This window comes from Cimex lectularius, unplaced genomic scaffold, assembly GCF_000648675.2.
Source record: "Cimex lectularius strain Harlan isolate CLEC.00 unplaced genomic scaffold, Clec_2.1 scaffold55, whole genome shotgun sequence".
Lineage (NCBI taxonomy): Eukaryota > Metazoa > Arthropoda > Insecta > Hemiptera > Cimicidae > Cimex > Cimex lectularius.
In genome coordinates, this window is record NW_019392647.1 from 684,071 (window position 1) to 704,561 (window position 20,491).

At 31.7% G+C, this 20,491-nt stretch overlaps 1 protein-coding gene across 3 annotated transcripts in view; it reads right to left on the reverse strand.

Annotated features, from left to right (window-relative positions):
* Positions 1-2,136: 2,136 nt before the first annotated feature.
* The window catches only part of LOC106668149 (homeobox protein extradenticle), a 109,445-nt gene continuing 91,090 nt past the window's right edge, over positions 2,137-20,491 (reverse strand). Inside the window, exons 3-9 of one of the 3 annotated variants that reach the window (XM_024230464.1) lie at positions 20,034-20,224; positions 10,201-10,336; positions 9,990-10,086; positions 9,504-9,569; positions 5,848-5,999; positions 5,413-5,457; positions 2,137-4,679 (exon numbers count right to left, since the gene is read on the reverse strand). In XM_024230464.1, the coding sequence (XP_024086232.1) occupies positions 4,536-4,679; positions 5,413-5,457; positions 5,848-5,999; positions 9,504-9,569; positions 9,990-10,086; positions 10,201-10,336; positions 20,034-20,224 (831 nt within the window). In that variant the 3' untranslated portion in view covers positions 2,137-4,535. Of the gene's footprint in view, positions 4,680-5,394; positions 5,458-5,847; positions 6,000-9,503; positions 9,570-9,989; positions 10,087-10,200; positions 10,337-20,033; positions 20,225-20,491 lie in introns of all 3 variants that reach the window. The other 2 variants (XM_024230466.1, XM_024230465.1) reach the window with 2 other exon arrangements.

A 20,491-nucleotide genomic window follows, 5' to 3' on the forward strand; every position in this document is an offset into this window, starting at 1 on the left:
CCGTACTCCGTATACTTTCCATGCTTCAATGCATGTTTTTTTGCACATAAATATATTCTAAGCGTGGGTTAAGCCTATTTGTTTTCTTGAAATCCTTGGGAAAAAAAATAAACAATTGGGAGAAAAGCAAAATTAAAGAAAAAGCGGATTAGTAAAAATGTTTTTCTTTGTATACACGAGTATCGAACAGATAGGTTTAACCGCGCTTACAACACACACTTCAATCATACATTATGAATCACTAATATAATGCCTTAAAAGTAAACTTACAATAAATTAATGTGGGCAAGTCATTTTTTCCTTTTCCTCTATGCCTAAAGTGCTAATGGGAGGCTATGAGATAAGATTTTCCAATTTCTAACTCGTACATCGCGTCCTAAACATTAAGCTGCTAGCGGTAATTTTCATTATTTCGACTTCTATGCCGAATGGTTTTTTTTTTTTTTTTGTATTTGAGATTTACGGATTTTTCAAGACAGGGGATGAAAATGAAAAGAACAACTTAAACCTAGCCCTTTTACCTTTAAGCCACAAGTAACTTTTTTTTAACACACATCGGCTCCCTATTTTTCTTTTTTTTTTTTTAAATTTTTTTTGTTTTAAATGATTTTGAGCCAATCGTTAAAGCTACATAGAGTAACCCAATCACATTTGCAATGGTATTACGTAGTATATTACATTCTCGCCCTCCTTCAACCAATAGTAAAATTGAAGCATGACCATTTTTTTAAAAATTTGTTGGTAATAAAAATTAATTTTCTTATTGTACTTGTATAAAAAGGAGGTATTTCATTTTTTTTGTTATATCAAATCATTTATTTTATATATATAATGGAAATGCTTGAATTTTCCCAATGGAATTCCATGTCCCACACAATATTCCATACTGGCCAAACACATTACACATATATTAACTAATTGTTAGTAATCACACAAACTCTTGTTTTTTCGCCTAGGTATATATGCAAAAAAAATTCTTCAAAAATTACACTACCTTATATACGTATTAGAATAACAATATTTTATTACATGTATTACATTTTTTGTATAATTTTTTTAGTTTTTACTTTTTTAAAAAATCGTATACATATATTGTGTCGGATCATAGATGAATCCTGGTATATCCTTAATCACCGCGGATTGCTTTTTCTCTCTCTCTCTTTTTTTTATTTTTTTATTTTAGGAACAACCGCATTTTTTCTCTCGCTTTTTATGGTTTTCAAGTCTCCGCCTGACAAGTGGGCGTTTGGTGGAGGTGAATTTTAAATTATAAGCTAACATACTTTGACATTATTATATCAGGCATTATTTAAAAAATAAATTTGATTATTTTGGGCCTGTTTTTTTTTTTTTTTTTAATATAGAAACTGAATATTGAAAGAACAATATATACATATTACAATTTATATTCTTTTTTTCTTTTTCTTTTTTAATAAATAACACCAGCAGACTAAGATTGAAAGAGGAAAAAAGCAATAATTAATATACAAACATTTTTTTTTGTAAAATTCTTAGTGTTTTTTTCTTTAAAGATAACAATTTGTTTTTGTTAATATTTATTTGAGTTTATAAATATTAAAATTCTAGTGTTATAAATAACTTATCTAGTTTTAACGTCTAATGTACAGAGAGCTTAAACAAGTATACGTACATCAAACATGATATTTAGAACTTTAGCAATTTGTGGTCATTTTAGAAACCCTTTGCTTTTAGGCTTCCGCTTCGTATACGAAGTTTTATTTTATTTTTTTTTTTTACAAATATCAAATTGAATCTCTCAAAGGCCTCGTTTAAATTTTTTTTTCATACATTGTGTTATTGATCATTGTCTTTAACTAAAGGACATCGAACCCTGACCCGAGAAGGCAGGGCCGAAGGGATGAAGGGCTGTGACAAGATGACGCATAGGTTTTAAAGTTGAAATGAACAAAAATAAAAATTAGTTAAAAATGTTCTGAAAGAGTGGTTGAAATAGATTTTTTTTTTTAATATAGAGAAAAAGGTTGAACTTGCCTACCTATGCGTGGCCTTGGAGAACAGCAGGACACGGATTGTTCCACAGGGACATCGCCCCTGTATATTTTTTCGTTTAGAGTACGAGTGTTTTTTTTATAAGCGAGAATTTTCTTCTTTTAATTAGCGTGACTGATTAACTGAATAAATGAATAAAGCGTGAATGAAGCACAGGCTCCACAGGAATATCGAGTGTGCCGGGGGCAGTGTTCAGTTGTTCAGATTTCATCTTGTATCTGTGTTATTTGCGCGTATGTTACTGGGATACTCAAAATCGAGTGTTTGGTGATGGGGTCGCACTGAGTACCAGCGCCAGGAGTGCAAGAGAGTCGTCACCGGGTCTGGGGTCGGGGTCCCGATTTCATTGTAATTATGTAATATACACATGTTTTTTTTTTCACCCCCCCTTTTACCAACATAGTCTGCCAAAAGTAAAATTTAAGCATAACCATTTTTTTTTAATATAAATTTTACATTTTTTAATTTGTTATTGTACTTTGTATAAAAAAAGAGGTACTTCATTTGACTTGTTAAAATTTATAATAGTTAAATTATTTCAATATCTATATAAATATATTTTTTTAAATAATTAATGGAAATGCTTGAATTTTCAAATGGAATTCCATGTCCCACACAATATTCCATACTGGCCAAACACATTACACATATATTAACTAATTGTTAGTAATCACACAAACTCTGTTTTGCCTAGGTATATATGCTAAAAAATCTTCAAATTACACTACTTTATATACGTATTAGAATAACAATATTATTACATGTATTACATTTTTGTTTTAGTTTTTATCTTTTTTTTTTGTTTAATATTTTTTTTTATTTAGAAAATCGTATACATATATTGTGTCGGATCATAGAAGAATCCTGGTATACCATTTTAATCACCGCGTATTGTTCTTTTTAGGAACAACCGCATAGTTTTTTTGTATTTTTTTGTATTTCTCCCTTAATTTTAAAATTAATTTTCGGCCCAAATAAGAAAAGGGCCTTTGGTGGAGGTAAATTTGTAAATTATAAGTAATTATTACTGTTTTTCCTTTTCATTTGAAACGTACTCAAAATTAAAAAAAAAAAAAATCATAAAATAACAGAAATTGAAGGTTTAAATTTTTTCTCTATGACTTTACCAATTTATAAACAAATACCTGTGCGCAGACCAAAAAAAGTAAATAAAAAGCAAAAAAAATTATAATTGTTATCATTTGTTAAAAAAGTCCGATCCTTGAGAAATAATTTACCTTAAAAAAAACCCTTTCATATAAAATGAAAAAAAAATGTATAGTGTTTCATTATACTACATAACTTATCTTAGTTTTATGATTTATGTACAGAGAGCTTAAACAATTATACATACATCGAAACACATGATATATATATATATTTTTTTTTTAGAAACATAAGCGACTTGTGGTCATTTGTTCGAAACCTTTGCTATCCAGGCTTCTGCTTCGTATACGAAGTATTTTAAGTAGTACAAATATAAATTTGTTTAAAATTTCTCGAAGGCCTCGTCGACAAGTTTTAGTTCATTGCTTATTTTTAAATTGGAAAATTTCGAAATCCGAATTTTGTTGGGGGAAAACATGTTTTATGCACAATCTTTGAACACTGAATATGAAAAATTATGGATAAATTAAACTGAACTGTTTAGGCATTTTTATTGTTATTTTTTATTTTTATGGGAATGTCTTTTACGTTAATTGACAATGCGCCATCGATTCTGACAGTTTTTTAATGCTTTTATTTACCAATCGTTACAAGTTATCAGTCTTCATCATGGGTTTTTGCTAATGTTAACTCTTTCAATCAGCTGTTGGGTTGAACTAGGACAAAGAATTGAAGCATAAAACAGTATTTTGTGGATATTTCGAGAAGTTAAAAAAGTCTATTGATGAATAAGACGCAAAAAATAAGCAACACAAAAAGGCGCGAGGAAGAAAAAATAAAAATACAAAGACTGGCCACGACCAACATCAGGTGCCGGTCCAAAAGAAAAAAAAATCAACAAAGAAAACTAACTAACCTCCACCAAAGTTGTATAAACAAATCATCTACAATCGTCAATTACAATTTTACACATTAAACCCCAATAATAATTATTTTGCAATTTTATTATACAAACATTTGCACAGAGGTACAGCTTTTTCTTTTAAAAAAATCTCAACATAAAAATTGACAAAATTATACACAAAAAATGAAAGAAAAAGTATAACAGAAAAAAAAAGATTCTCCCTTAATTAAATATAAAAATTTAATGAACACAATGCGGAAATGTGAAAGTCCAAGAGAGAAACTAAAAGAAAAAAGAAAACACTTATAGACTAAACATTAAAAATTAGATTGCTCTATCACAATTGTCGTAAGCTGTACCACTGTGCATTTAAGGTCGCATAACCGCTGGCACCTGTTTCAATAACGTTAATGCGCGACAACGCAATGAGAACCAAACAAAGGGGGGAGTGATGTGATACAGGGACCAGCTTGACGCGGAAAGAGGGATGTGTCTAGAGCTTCGGGCGTTTGATGTCTATATCACTGCTATCGCCACTGTCCTCTGGGTGTAGTGGCTGGAAGTCTGGGATCTGCTCCCTCGGTGGGTTCCAACCCTCCCCACGAATCGGAGGTGACCCTGATGTCTTACCACTCCCCTGGAACGTTCCAAAGAATAAACAAAAAACTTTAAAAAGTTAGTAAACAGTAACGGTAACAATAATTATAATTCAATTAATTCACTATGTAACTCAGCAGCTGTCATGCCGATGCAGAAATTTTTTTTGTAAATGGCGTATACAAAACATTCAAGCTTTACTGTAAAAATAAATCAAGTGTATCGGCAAGAAGGCTGTAAAAGGAAAAAAAAGATAGGGTGGGGTTTGATGATAGGGTGGAGGAGGATCGCAAGGGGTGTATGGGACATAAAACAGTTGTGGGCAGTTTTATTCTCTCATGATGGGGTGACTTTTCATTACTCGCCTCTTCTTGTCCCGGGTTACTGCCAGTAAACTTGCGACATCTTTTACTGACCATCTTAACTCTTTACGTTGATTTAACACCTATCTCACCCCGTCTCCAGAGCCCTACTTATCCCCTTATTACCGACTGCGGGATAAACCCCAGAGACCTTTTTGTGGCTCTCGTAAATAAAAAAGGAACACCTCATCCGAGGAGGTGGAGTTTAAACTCAAAGAAACATTCTTTTTTGTTTTAATTTTATTTATTTATTTATTTTTTTCATTTTGTACTCTCTTTATTTAACTTATATAAATTTGTGTATAAAAATTGCATCAGACAGTACAACTTCTTAGTCACAAAAATAAAAATTAAACGATAATTTATAGAATTTTGAAAGAGTGATTATGTCACCTGTGATCAGTCGCTCACCTGATGCATCCCTTCATAGCCCAGGCTCCCATCCGAGTATGGCGTCTGCAACAGAATTTTACAAAAAAAAAATTATTCACCTGGCTTAAAAAAATTGATAAACAGAAAAACAATTTTTCATACTTTTGAATTAATAGTTTTTCCAGGTTAAATGACGGATAATGGAGGAAATGTTTGGGGCTGCTTGTTTTGGAGTTTATCTATACAGTATACCTGGCATGCGGCCAAATAAGGGCTGCGTACGGGGAGGAGATAAAGGTTTTCTCTCTATTTCCATCAGGATCTGGCCCGAAGGAAGTATTTAAATTTAAACAGCCGGCCAGAATATTTTTAAAATTTTATTTTTTACTTTCTTTAATATGAAAATATAAAAAGTTTCTGCTTTCAAAGCCTCAAATCGTTTAAAAAAAATTTGTAGAAATTATATCTAGTTACCTGGGCGGAGGACATTGGCGAACTGTAATCACCACCGTTTATTCCTATTGAATAGCCCATCGAGTCTTGGGGCGCACCAGGCGGTGCTGGAGACATCATGGGGGTGGCGGTGCCCTGCGAACCAGGGCCCATACTGTACGGTGACGCTCCCGCTGGAACAAAACAAGGAAAAGAGCGTTAAAATGTGCAAACAGTGTAGAAAATGACGCAAGATTTAATTCAAGACTGTCAAAGTGATAAGGCATCCAAGTGGTAATCCAATTTATATAAAAACTGCTAAATTATCAAATATAGGACTTAATGTACAATTTTAATGTCAAATATCAAAAAAAATTCTGCACAGTTATTCTTTAAAGTTCAGTAGCTTAATTAAATTGAAAAACTTCATAATATTTAGAAAAAAAATTTTGTTCACTATGATCAACAATCTTTGACCAGACTTTACAAGACTTGCTAAAATGTTTGTCAAGAATGAAATAGTTGAACTATCACTGAAAACACAGAGACAGAGTTGAAATAATATGGAGAAAGAAAATCATCACAGATAAAATGAATACATCCAAAACGAGTATAGATGTATAGACTATAGATAAAATACTACAATTGATTTTTATTTTATAAATCCCATTTTCTACAAACAATAGAGAAACAAGATGTTCAATTGTATTTTGACAAAATTTCATTCGCAGCCAAAGAAAAAACCAAAATAATATGTAGAAAAGTGCACAGATAAGACGAGTCTGTCAACAACCGAACAATACACTAGATGAAAATTGATAACTGATAATGAGTCAATAATAATTTCTTGTGTTATTAATAAAACAGAAACAATATTTGGATCACATTTTACCCCTGATTTGAGGAAACCAATAAAACAATAGGAAGAAGAAAAAGAACATAGGCTATCAATATTTATTATTATAAATCCTAGTGTAATGAACAAATCAAAAATAAGTTTGTAAGCCATATTTTGTTAAAAAGAAAATTAATAATAATAAATCATGTGTTCTTAATAACATATAAACAAAATTATGAGAGTTTATGAGGTTGAGGTTTTTAAAAATAAACCATAATAATAAAAAAAGGCTTACTGTAAGATTTCTAATCCACTATTGTTTAAAATTTGTATTATTTTCAGGTTTATTGTATAATCATTAAATTGTAAAATTTCTTAAACTAAGTTTATGTGGAAGTCTGTGTGTGAGAGAGAGAGAGAAAAAAAAGGCAATGAATTTCACCCATAACAACCCCCACAGTCGGTTTTAACTGTTGACTCTCTATCCAACAAATTATCTGAAGATCCGAGCACTAAGAAACTGAAGTGGCCTAATAAAACAAGTGTAATTATAATTCATAAATGCAAACTCGCCCCATTATGTTAATAGGTTTGCGTGCGCTCTGTGGGGTTGGAGAATGTGAAGTTTGCAAGAATGCGAGGTAAAGAGGGAGAGAGAGAGAGAAGCAGAGAGAAAGGGAGAGAGAGTAATAAGAAATAAGGGGGTGGGTAGGATTGGGCCGGCCATTGAGGGTGTCACCAGCACAGCTCTGATATATTAACTCCATTCTGGAGCTGCCCCCCTTTACCATCACCCGGCATGACCATCGCTTACAGGGCACTGTAAAAAGTCACATTTGCTTCTCTCTCACTCACTCTCTCTTGCTCGCTCTCTCTCTCTCTCTCTCTCTCTCTCTCTCTCTCTCTCTTACTCAAACCACAGGCTTAATAAATATCTGTCAATCCCATAAACTCTTGGGTAATAAAAATGAATTGAAAAAGTGAATTCAGGACAGCTTATAAGGCTGCTTTTTTATTTTTTATTCTTCATTGTCTATTTTCAAACGCTCTAAATAACCTGGAGAAGATTGAAAAATTGATTCAAAGCTATCATCCAATGCTAATAACAATGTTAGAAATAAAATAAAGTTTTTGGTTATATAAATATATAAATTACTTGTTGCTTCAAAACAAGTCAAATTTAATTCTTAAAAATTCTTGTGGCTTAAAAAAAAAGTAATTAAAAAAAAGGAAATACTTAAATTATTTGTGGCTTCAAAACAAGTCAAATTTAATACCTACTTAAAAATTATTTGACTTAAAAAAATAAAAATGTAACAAATTATTTGTAGCTTCAAAAATACAAATTGAATATAATACTTAAATTACTTGTTGCTTCAAAACGAGTCAAATTTAATTCTTAAAAATTCTTGTGGCTTTAAAAAAAAGTAATTAAAAAATGGTAATACTTAAATTATTTGTGGCTTCAAAACAAGTCAAATACTTCCATTATTTTTGGATGTAAAAAAGTCAAATTTTTTATACTTAAATTATTTGTGGTTATCAAACCGGTCAAATTTAATGCTTAAATTATTTGTGTCTTCGAAATGACTCAAATGTAATATTTAAATTATTTTTGGTACAAAAAGTTAAATCTAATACTTAAATTATTTGTGGCTTCAAAACAAGTCAACTATTTCAATTATTTTTGGATATAAAAAAGTCAAATTATTTATGGTTATCAAACTGGACAAATTTAATGCTTAAATTATTTGTGCTTTCGAAACGATACAAATGTAATATTTAAATTATTTTTGGTAACAAAAAGTCAAATCTAATACTTAAATTATTTGTGGCTTCATAACAAGTCAAATATTTCAACTATTTTTGGATATAAAAAAAGTCAAATTTTTTATACTTAATTATTTGTGTCTTCGAAATAAGTCAAATTTAATACTTAAATTATTTGTGGCTTCAAAACAAGTCAAATAATTCAATTATTTTTGGATGTAAAAAAGTCAAATTTTTTATACTTAAATTATTTGTGGTTATCAAACCGGTCAAATTTAATGCTTAAATTATTTGTGTCTTCGAAATGATTCAAATGTAATATTTAAATTATTTTTGGTATCAAAAAGTCAAATCTAATACTTAATTATTTGTGTCTTCGAAATAAGTCAAATTTAATACTTAAATTATTTATGGCTTCAAATCAAGTGAAATCTAATACTTAAAACATTTTGAAACAACTCAAATTGAATGCTTTAATAAAGAATGGTTAAACGTTAAACAAATAAGCCAATATTACCCAATCGGTAGCAATAATACAAATGAACGATTTTAATTTAATTATTATTAATTTTTTTTTTAAGTATCAAGTCAAACCTTATTTGTATTGATTCAGTACGACTCAAATACATTAAATTTAAACTTTACAGAGAACATGACTGCAATGCTTTTTTACTTCAAAATTTAAAAAAAATATATTTATGTATTTATTGTCATTTTGGTTTTAGATGTCTGTTGTTTAAATAGGACATCATAACATTTAACATCATTGAATTTTGTAATAAAATTAACAAACATTAATACATTAAAAGCCGTTTGCTTAAAATACATTATTTCCACCCGGTGACTTGTGATTGTCATTTTCCCAGTCCTTATTTACTAAATGTTTTAAAAAGTGAACTAGTGTAAACAATATGAAAATGATAAAACAAATAAATATAAAAGTTAGATCATCTGAAAAATCAATGGGTGTGGTTTAAGAATTAAAGCGAAATCTATGATGAGGCTAACATTTAAAACAAAATGAAAAATAAAGTATTACATAAAAAAGAAATTTTTTTTATGGTCTTAAGTAATTTGTTTTTATAATTACATCTTGTTTGGGATGCTTGCAGGCTCTCAGAACTTCTAGACAGCCAGTCTGATTTGGTAACTGAACCTAAAAAAAACCAAAATCAAAAACTTTGCCAACTGCCAAGCACAAAAAATATCAAAATTAAAAATCCTTTTTGGAGCCGTTCAAGGAGCGTGTTCTCAAATCAGCCGGTGTCAACATCCCGAGCCTGTAAATAAGTGATGACACGACAGAGAGGGAACAATTAAACATTTCACCCCTGTCAATCACCACTCAAAGTAAATAAACAACCACCCACCCAGGTGTCAGAGGACACCGACGCCACCCCGCCCTCACTTACAAACCAAGTCCATTCCCTCTTTAAACATTCAATTTGAAAGATAAATCCTAATGGCCTATTTGTCAATCCGGTCGAGGAATAATGTATTTATAAGCAAAAATAAAATCAAATTTCTCTTTGTCTTTTCTTCTTTGTTTTTTAACTTTGGATATTTCTGCACTCACCTGCCGCCTTTTTAGCAGCATATAGGTTCGCCTCCTCTTGTGCTTTCCCAATATTTTTCTTATACCTAATCCTTTTGTTTCCAAACCAATTAGATACCTAAAAACAAAATAAAAAAATTACAACAAATTTACTAAAATTTCTTTCTTCATAGACATAAAAATACAAGAACAAAAAAAAAATGATAACGCAATTTATGAATTGTTCTCTTACTTGGGAGACAGTAATAGTACATTTCCTCGCAAGCTCTTCTTTCGCTTCTTCCGAGGGGTAGGGGTTACTAAGGTGTGAGTAAAAGTACTCGTTGAGGATTTCAGATGCCTGTTTACTGAAGTTACGTCGTTTTCTTCTATAACAAAACAACAAGAGAAAACTTGTACATTAGTAAATTATAATGAAAGGTACCAATCGACCTCAATTTTTTGTGCATGGATTATAAAGATCAAACAAAAATATATAAGTGAGTTTATCTTTTTTTTTTTTTTAATTTAAACTCGAGAGCAATTATACAGTAAATAGAAATTATGGGTCTGAGATGTCAGTCATGATTGATTGGTGTAATAAAGAACCAATTGTGATCTGGATGGGCTAATCTCATCCTTGAAAGCGATAACTATTTTGCAATTTCTTTTAATGAAATTAAATCTGATTCGCTTGTTTTCAAAAACAACAAAGACAAACTAGAGAAACTACATAGAAAAGGAGATATAACATGTCTAATGAATTAATAATTAAATAAATTTAAACTGTTAGCAATAGAATAAATCATACAATTTCGGACTTATTATATTTTATTGCAAAGTTCAAATGATATTTGTGGATTAAAAAGAAGTCAAATCTAATATTTAAATTATTTGAAGCTTCATAACATGTGAAATCTAATACTTAAATTATTTGCGGTTTCAAGTTGAATTTAATTTTTTTAAATTATTTGTGAAGTTAAATATAACACTTGAATTATTTGTTGTTTCAAAACAAGTTAAATTTAATTATTAAATTATTTGTGTTTTCAAAATAAGTCAAGTATAATACATAAATTATTTGTGGCTTCAAAACAAGTCAAATTCAATACCTACTTAAAAATTATTTGTGGTTTAAACAAATAAAAATATAATACTTGTAATACTTAAATTATTTGTGGCTTCCAAACGAGTCAAATTTGACACTTAAAAATTACTCATGGCTTAAAAAAAAGAATAAAATTTAACAATTTAATTATTTGTGTCTTCAAAAAGTGTCAAATTTAATATGTAAAAATTAATTGTGGCTTAAAAAAGAATAAAATTTAATATTTAAATTATTTGTCGCTTCAAAAATTACAAATCGAATATAACACTTAAATTACTTGTTGCTTCAAAACTAGTGAAATTTAATTCTTAAAAATTCTTGTGAATTTAAAAAAAGTAATTAAAAAAGTAAAACAAATTATTTGTGGCAAGTGAAATTTAATTCTTAAAAATTCTTGTGAATTTAAAAAAAGTAAAACTTAAATTATTTGTGGTTCGAAACGAGTCAAATTTGACACTTAAAAATTACTTATGGCTTAAAAAAGGAGACTAAAATGTAATACTTAAATTATTTGTTTCCACAAAACAAGTAAAATGTATCATTTGAATTATTCGTAGCTTCAAAATGAGCCAAATTTATTATTTAAATTATTAGTGGCTTCAAAACAAGTCAAATGTAATACTTAAATTATATGTGGCTTCCAAACTAGTCAAATTTGACACTTAAAAATTAATTGCGGCTTGAAAAAAGAATAAAATTTAACAATTTAATTATTTGTGGCTTCTAAACGCGTCCAATTTGACACTTAAAAATTACTTATGGCTAAAAAAAGGAAACTAAAATGTAATACTTAAATTATTTGTGACTACAAAACAAGTAAAATGTATCATTTGAATTATTTGTGGCTTCAAAATGAGTAAAACTTATTATTTAAATTATTTGTGGCTTCAAAACAAGTCAAATGTAATACTTAAATTATTTGTGGCTTCCAAACGAGTCAAATTTGACACTTGAACATTACATAGGACTTAAAAAAAGGAGACTAAAATGTAATACTTAAATTATTTGTTGCTTCAAAAAATACGAATGAATATAATACTTAAATTACTTGTTGCTTCAAAATAAGTGAAATTTAATTGTTAAAAATTCTTGTGGATTTAAAAAGGTAATAATTTAAGAATTTAATTATTTGTGGCTTCAAAACAAGTCAAATGTAATACTTAAATTATTTGTGACTTCCAAACGAGTCAAATTTGACACTTAAAAATTAATTGTGGCTTAAAAAGCGAATAAAATTGAATAAGTTAATTATTTGTGGCTTCAAAACAAGTCACATTTAATACCTTAAAATTGGTTCCGTTTTAAAAAAAGAGTCAAATTTAACACTTACAAAGTCATATACCCTACTTAAATTATTTTTTGAAAAAAAATTCAAATCTCGAACAATGTTTACAATTAGAAATAAAAAAAAAGAAGGTTAGATAGTAGAAGTAGCAATATTGTAATGGCAGGTTGTCAATAGGGATAAGATTTGTCAAATAATGGCTTTGAGTGGTATGAAAGATTGAATCACCCCTCCCCCCAATAAAATTAGGGTTTGGAAATAGTTTTAGGTCTGTAAGGCTAAAAAAGAGGAGAGAATTTGAACATAAAGTCTTCAAGAAAATAACAAATACTGTGTATGCTCCGTATTAGTGAAACATGAACCATCTGGAATAAAGTGAGATGAGACTCTCTCTCATTTTCTGAAGGAATTGTCAAAGATGAAAGGTGAATTTTTGTTGTGGACTCGGAGGCGGTTAGGGATGAGGGCTGGTGAATGTTGGATGCGCCCGGTGGATCTACGAGCCGGGGCGGAGGTAAGAAAGAGGCACGTGGGACTGCGCCGCCCCCGACCCGGATGCATTATACATGCACCCACTCACTACGCCGCCCCCGCCGCCCCCCGGCTGCCCCCGACTGTCCCCACACATCACAACCATCTTATATCACACCTAACCCGCTCCTCCTCATCAAACATGTACCGCCTCCTGAGACGTGCCCTTGCCAATTCCATATTCGCATCACTTCGGAGAATTATTTAAACAAAATGTTTTTTAATACCCTTTTCCACCCCCTGTGCAATTGGAAAATGGTTTTTTGTTGTAAGCATCGTTAGAGTTAATTTGTGTAATTGGGCGTTGGAGAAAATTCGATGCACCAGGGCGGAAATCGTCCGCCCACGTACAACAGGACTCATACAATCCGTTCAAAACAAAGCTAAACCACGGTTTAACGAACTTTTTTTTTTCCTAAACGTATTATTTTCTCACATCAGATTTTCAAATGTGCTGAAACACCTTGTAAAATGTTTTAATCAGTCACATTTCACGATTTCGTATGTTAAATATTGACGCAATGCGAAGGTTAAGACGATAAGTACAAAATCTACAAGTGCCATGAGGAAATTAAGACAATAGGAGAAGAGGAAAGGAGGTAAGAGGAAAAAAAAGGGTACTGAATAAGACGGCAAAATGACAAGACTTACAAATAAACAAGAGATGATGGTCGGATGACCCATGCATAAGGGTCCTGAAGATGTAGGACACTGTGAAAGAAGGACCAGAGGGTAAGAGGAAATTGGGAAGGCAAGAGGATAAGAAACACGAAGAAAAGAGGACAAGATGAGAAGAAGGGAAGAACAAAAGGAAGGCCAGAACAACAAAATACAAGGGAGTAAGGTGATAAAAAAGGAAAGAAGAAAAAAATATAAAATAAAGAAGTGGGCGAGAAAATAAAAACAGAAGGGTACAAAGAAAACTAAATGATAATAAAACGAAATGATGACAAAATATGTCGAAAGATGAGTATTTACAAGAAAATCTACAAAACGTCAAGAGTACAAAAGGATAAGCCGGCAAGAGAAAAATCTCGATGAGGATAAGATGACAAGAGGATAAAATGAAAATATTGCAAAAGGATAAAGTGAAAAGTGGACAAGAGAAAAATCTAAAAGAAGATAAGATGTCTATAAAATATATGAAAATTTACAAGAGGAAAATATACAATATATATACAGCGAACCTCCAAAATATAAGATGACAACAGGAAAATACGAAAAGATGACAAAAGGATTAGAAGAAAATGCGGAAAAGGGTCAAATAAAGACGACAACAGGGTAAGATTGTACGGCAAAAAGATAATATGAAGATGACAAAAAGAAAATCTTCAAGACGATAAGAAAGAGATGAAAAAATCCAGAATAGAGAAATCAAACAGTATATGACGACAATTGAAAAATCTAAAAGGGAATCGGATGAAAAGGGGACAATCCCAAACTATTACTAGATATGTCGAGAAGATGAGGATAAGATGAAAATATTGCAAAAGGATAAAATGGAAATACGACAAAAGGATACAGTGAAAAGTGGACAAGAGAAAAATCCACAAGAGGATAAGGCGACAAGGTGGAAAAAAAAATATATACAGTGAATCTCTAAAATATAAGATGACAAGAGGAAAATACGAAAATATGACAAAAGGATTAGAAGAAAATGCAAAAAAAGGAAGAAATTAAGACGACAACAGGGTAAGATGAAAGTACGCCTAAAAATAATATGAAGATGACAAAATGAAAATCTTCAAGAGGATAAGAAAGAGATGAAACAATCCAGAAGAGAGAAATCAAACAGAATATGACGACAATTGAAAAATCTAAAAGGGAATTTGACGAAAAAAGGACAATCCCAAACCATGAGAAGATATGTCGGAAAGATGAGGATAAGATGACAAGGGGGTAAAATGAGTATCTACACGAAAATCTACAAATCGTCAACTCTACAAGGGGATAAGGCAACAAGAGTAAAACTACAAAAGGAAAAACCGACAAGAAAAAAATCTCGAAGAGGATAAAATGAAGACGACAAGGAGGGTAAGATGAAAATATTGCAAAAGGATAAAGTGAAAAGCATACAAGAGAAAAATCTAAAAGAAGATATATGAAAATTTACAAGAGTATAAGGCGCAAGATGAAAAACTACAATATATATATATAGCGAATCTCCAAAATATAAGATGACAATACGAAAAATATGACAAAAGGATTAGATGAAAATGCGAAAAAAGGACGAAATTAAGACGACACCAGGGTAAGACGAAAGTACGGCTAAAGATAACAAAAAGAAAATCTTCAAGAGGATAAGAAGAGATGAAAAAAATCCAGAATAGAAAAATCAAACAGGATATGACGACAATTGAAAAAACTAAAAAGGAATCGGACGAAAAGGGGACAATCCCAAATTTGAAAAAAAAAATTATAAGACCTAATGTGATAAAATGTCAAGAGGATATGACGATAAAATGATAAGATGACAAAACACTCGAAGACAAGAATCGACCACTAAACATATAAAACGTTAATATGACAAAATGACACGAGGATAAGAACACAGAAAGTATAAAATCTGAAAAACTGACACAACGACAAGTCGATAATACGATAATACAATAATGGTATAACAGTTGCAAGGGAAAACTACAACCAGACCAGAAGACAAAAGGAAAAAAACGAAATGGGAGTTGGCATATAATTAAGATTTTGAATAAGAAATTTGTTTAAATTTTCAAAGGTTTGCAGAGACTTAATATTTTATAAAGTTTTTTTTTTAGTTATATTTATTGTGTACTTTAAAGGGTAATAATATGTCCAAATATCAGATCTGCGGTCTTACTCCAATGGAGCAACGTCCCACGGTAAAATCAATTTTGAAGGAGCCCAAATTCACCCCCGCACGACGAAAAGGGGGATGAGCCGTGACAAATGGCGAGCACAAATGTTTGCCGTGTCGGCCGAATAAATATTGGCACGGGATCGGAGTCAAATACTCCAGAACGCGAGAGAATGTATACAAGGATTTATACCCGGGATTTGCCTAACTTTTCATAATAGAGGCCACCCCCCCTTTTTTTTTGTGTGTTTTTTTTACAACCCCTAATATAACATCGTCCGGATGGGGAAAAATGCATTTTATGCTCTACTTTCCAGCTTTATCTGACCCAGTCATGGTTTGTTGGAACTTTGGAACTACGCTCGAAAACTTGATATGGGCTATCGCTTCGATTAGACAGGGAAAAAAACACTTTTAGCCTTTTTCCTTTCGCCTGAAATTTATCATTTTTGATTGTCACCTGTCACACGGCGTTCAGATCTAATTGGACAATCGAACCATTTCCGGTTGATTTATCTGGGGAAATTATATTCACAAACAAGTGTTATGCTAAATTAATTGATTAGAGACTGACACCCTTTAGATTTTATTATTAGTCTTTAAAAAGCTCTATAAAATAAAATCTGTCTGGTCTAGCTGTGTTTTACAATTTTCATCTAAATTTCAGTCATATTTAACAACCAGAAGTACAAGAATATCAAAATAGGCTCTTTTCACATTAGTACATACTTTTTTAGTTTAAAAACATGAATTTCATTGTGTTTGAAGACAAGTCAACTCGAATCGATAAGTCAAGAATAATTAAGAAGAAAAAAGCAAGAAGGGACTTGAAAAAAAGGAGTAGATGGGGAGAGACTGTTAAAAAGAGATAAGCCGAAGAGGCTGGCTTTGGTGGGCGAGGTGTTAAGTTGAGCCCAGTGGGGGGATGATGGTTCCTATTTATCAAAAGGAGGCCTTAATAAAACCGCAGGGTGCCGCCGCCCCGCCAGTCCACCCCCGTAATAACACAATGTACAGGACCTCTTCATAAAGATATTTCACTCATTTCGACTATCCACGGAAGGGTGACTTTGGAGGACTTATCGGAGTCTGCCGAGGGGTCGATAGAGAAGGGCGGTTGAATATACCAAGGGATGGTTTTATTGACTTTTTTCCCTTGTAAGATACTAATTACGAGTGTACTTCCTTAACCCTATGTCTTGTATAAATAAACTTGTATATTCCATTTTAATTTTAACAATGCCATAAGGATTAATTAACAAGAGAACTGGAACAATAGAATGAAGACGAGAGCGAGAACAGCAGGAGAAAAACTTCAGACGAGAATACATTAAAATAAACATGAGATAATGGTGAAAGTACGTCTGTAGGACTAGATGTGATGTGAAAATAGTGAGATAGGAGGGCCACAAATCAAGTGGACAAGAGGACCAGAGGAAATTGGGAACACAAGAGGATCAGGAAGAAAAGGCAAAAAAAGGCCAGAAGAAAAGAGGATGTAATGAAAATACTCCAGCAAAAAAGACAAGAGAATAACGAGATAAGACGCCGAAATGAAATTATGTCAAACGAAAAGTGAGAGTAAAAAAAGACAAAAGGATAAATGGGCAAGGAAATAAACCCACAAGGATGCAAAGAGAACTAATTGAACAATAAGGAAATGATGACTAACAAGAGAGGATAAGATGAAAAGACGACAAAATGATAAGAAAAAAGAGAAACATCTACAAGAGGAAAATAAAAATAAAAAAACAGTAGAGGAGAAAAAAAGAGGAAATCTAAAAAAGGATAAACGACAAAAGGATCACAAGGGGGGGGAGAAAAAAGTGGAAATCGGCATCAGGGAATCTACAATACGATAAGACGAAGATGAAAATTTACAGGAGGATAAGGCGAGAAGAGGAAAACCTACAAGAGGATGAAAAGAAGAGGAAATCGACTTGCGGAAAGGAAGACAAAAGGAAAATCTACATGAAGACAAGAAAACAAGAGGAAATCTTCGATAAGGTGCCTATATGAAAATTTACAAGATGATAATACGTCTAAATGAAAATTACGAGAAGATAAGACCTCTAGATGAAAATTTACAAGAAGTTAAGATATCTAAATGGAAATTACAAGAAGATAAGATCCCTAGATGAAAATCTACGAGAGAAATCGATATGAGGATAGGAAGATAAAAGGAAAAACTACAATAAGACGTGAATAAAGCTACAATAAGATAAGATGTCTAGATGAAAGGGGGTAACGCTACAAGAGAATAAAAAAAGAAGGGGAAGTCGACATAAGGATAGGAAGACAAAAGAAAAACTACAATAAGACAAGAGTAAATCTACTGAAGTATGAGATATCTAGATGAAAGTTACAAGAAGATATTTATTTAGAAATCGTGAGATGCGGACTGGTGTGATGTAGGTTTTAAAAAACATTTTCTTTAACGTGCCAACGTTGATTGAATTTCCATTCATTCTTACCTTATTGATTGAATATATAAAATATATTTTGCATTGTATAAATTCACTTTTCCACATCCAAAATGTAATATGTAAACAATGTTTGTAAATCCCAGGCCCTGAAGATGATCTCAATAAAGGTCGAAACGTTGGCACGATAAAGAAACTGTTTTTCTGAAACCTACATCACACCAGACCGCTTCTCACGATTTCTAAATAAATATCGATTAATGGTCACTAATCACCACACACACGTTACAAGAAGATAAGATGCCTAGACGAAAATTTACAAGAAAATAAGATATCTAGATGAAAATTAAAGGAGGATACGGTGAGAAGAGGAAAACCTACAAGAGGATGAAAAAAAGAAGGTGAAATCGACATGAGGAAAGGAAGACAAAAGAAAATCTACATAAAGACAAGAAAACAAGAGGAAATCTACAATAGGGTAAAGTGTTTATATGAAAATTTACAAGGAGATAACGCTACAAGAGAATAAAAAAAGAAGGGGAAGTCGACATAAGGATAGGAAGATAAAAGAAAAACTACAATAAGACAAGAGTAAATCTACTGCAGGATGAGATATCTAGATGAAAATTTAAGGAGGACAAGGTGGGAAGAGAAAAACCTACAAGAGGATGAAAAAATAAGAAGAAATCGACATGAGCAAAGGGCGACAAGGAAAATCTACATGAAGACAAGAAAACAAGAGGGAATCTGCTAGTGAATCCCCCTAGAAGAAGATAAGACGTCTAGATGAAAATGTACAAGAAGTTAAGCTATCTAAATGGAAATTACAAGAAGATAAGTATCTACATGCAAATTTGCAGGAGGATAAAGCGACAAGAGGATAGATAACCCACAAGAGGATGACAAAAAAAAAAAGAAAAAAAATATCGACACGAGGATAGGAAGACACAAGGAAAATCTACATTGGGAAAGAAAACAAGAGGGAATCTGCTAGTGAATCCCCCTAGAAGAAGATAAGATGTCTACATGAAAATCTTCAAAAAGAAATGAACAAAGAGAAAACCGACATGAGTATAGTAATAAAAGAGGAAAAAAAGACGACTATAGGCAATCTTACAAGAGGATTAAAAAAAGTGGAAATCTACAAGATGATAAGAAGAACCCATGACAAACAACAAGAGAAGGAGTGCAATATACGATATGACGAAATGAACAATAGAAACAGTGCAAGATGACATGTGGAAAGAGGAAAAACAAGAGGAATTTATAACATGCTTAAAAAATAGTGAAAAATAAACTTTTAATGGTTTAACATACTTATATGGGAAGTAGGCCTAATTAAATATATTTAATTTTGTAATCTTATAAATTTTGGTTAAGTTTTTCTTCTGTAGGATGAAAGTTTTTCTGCTTGATACTTAAGAAAACGTTTAAGTTTTTCAAGTATAACTCCATTAAAAGTGTGAATGAATAAATATGATATAACATTGTGTACATAATTATTTGGAGATCGTGAGGTGCGGTCTGGTGTGATGTAGGTTTCAGAAAAACATTTTCTTTATCGTGCCAACGTTTCGATCTTTATTGAGACCATCTTCAGAGCCTGGGATTTATAAACATTGTTTTTGTTTTGTAGATGTGTCATTCTTGTCTGTCGTGTTGAGAGTCACTTTGAGCCCTGAAGATGATCTCAATAAAGATCGAAACGTTGCCACGATAAAGAAAATGTTTTTCTAAAACCTACGTCACACCAGATCGAACCTCACGATCTCCAAATAATCATTGGCTAATGATCACTAAACACCACACATTGTGTATATAGACTCCTGATGATTTTTTTTTTTTTAATGTCAGGGTTAAAAACTATCATCAGGCATAAATAAATGGACTGATAAAAGCGCATATTTACCTCGCGTCGAGAAACCTCGACCTCAGAATCATGACGGCCTCGCAGGTACTCTGTTTCAGTTGCATTTGTATCGAAGAGAACTTTTTATGTATTATTTGAACCATTCTTTCGATTTCTTTCGGCGTGATGGGCCTCGTCCTAGACTGTTCCCTCAGGAGGTTCATTACGTGCGTCGTGAACTCGTTACACGCCTGGAAAATAGAAATTTTCGTCATATAAAACAAAACTGTCACAACGCATCAAGAAGAGCATCGCATTAAGATGTGACATGTTATTTTTGTTTTCCCTTAAACCGCCACCCCAGCCCCCAAAAAAGGGAAACTGGGGTGAAACGTTATATGAATTGTATTATAGAACAGAAAAGAAAAAAACATATTATCTAAAGGGAGTTGCAAAATTATTTGTTAAACAATTGTCACAAATCACGTGGCTTCTTTATCTAAATCAACCACTTGCCG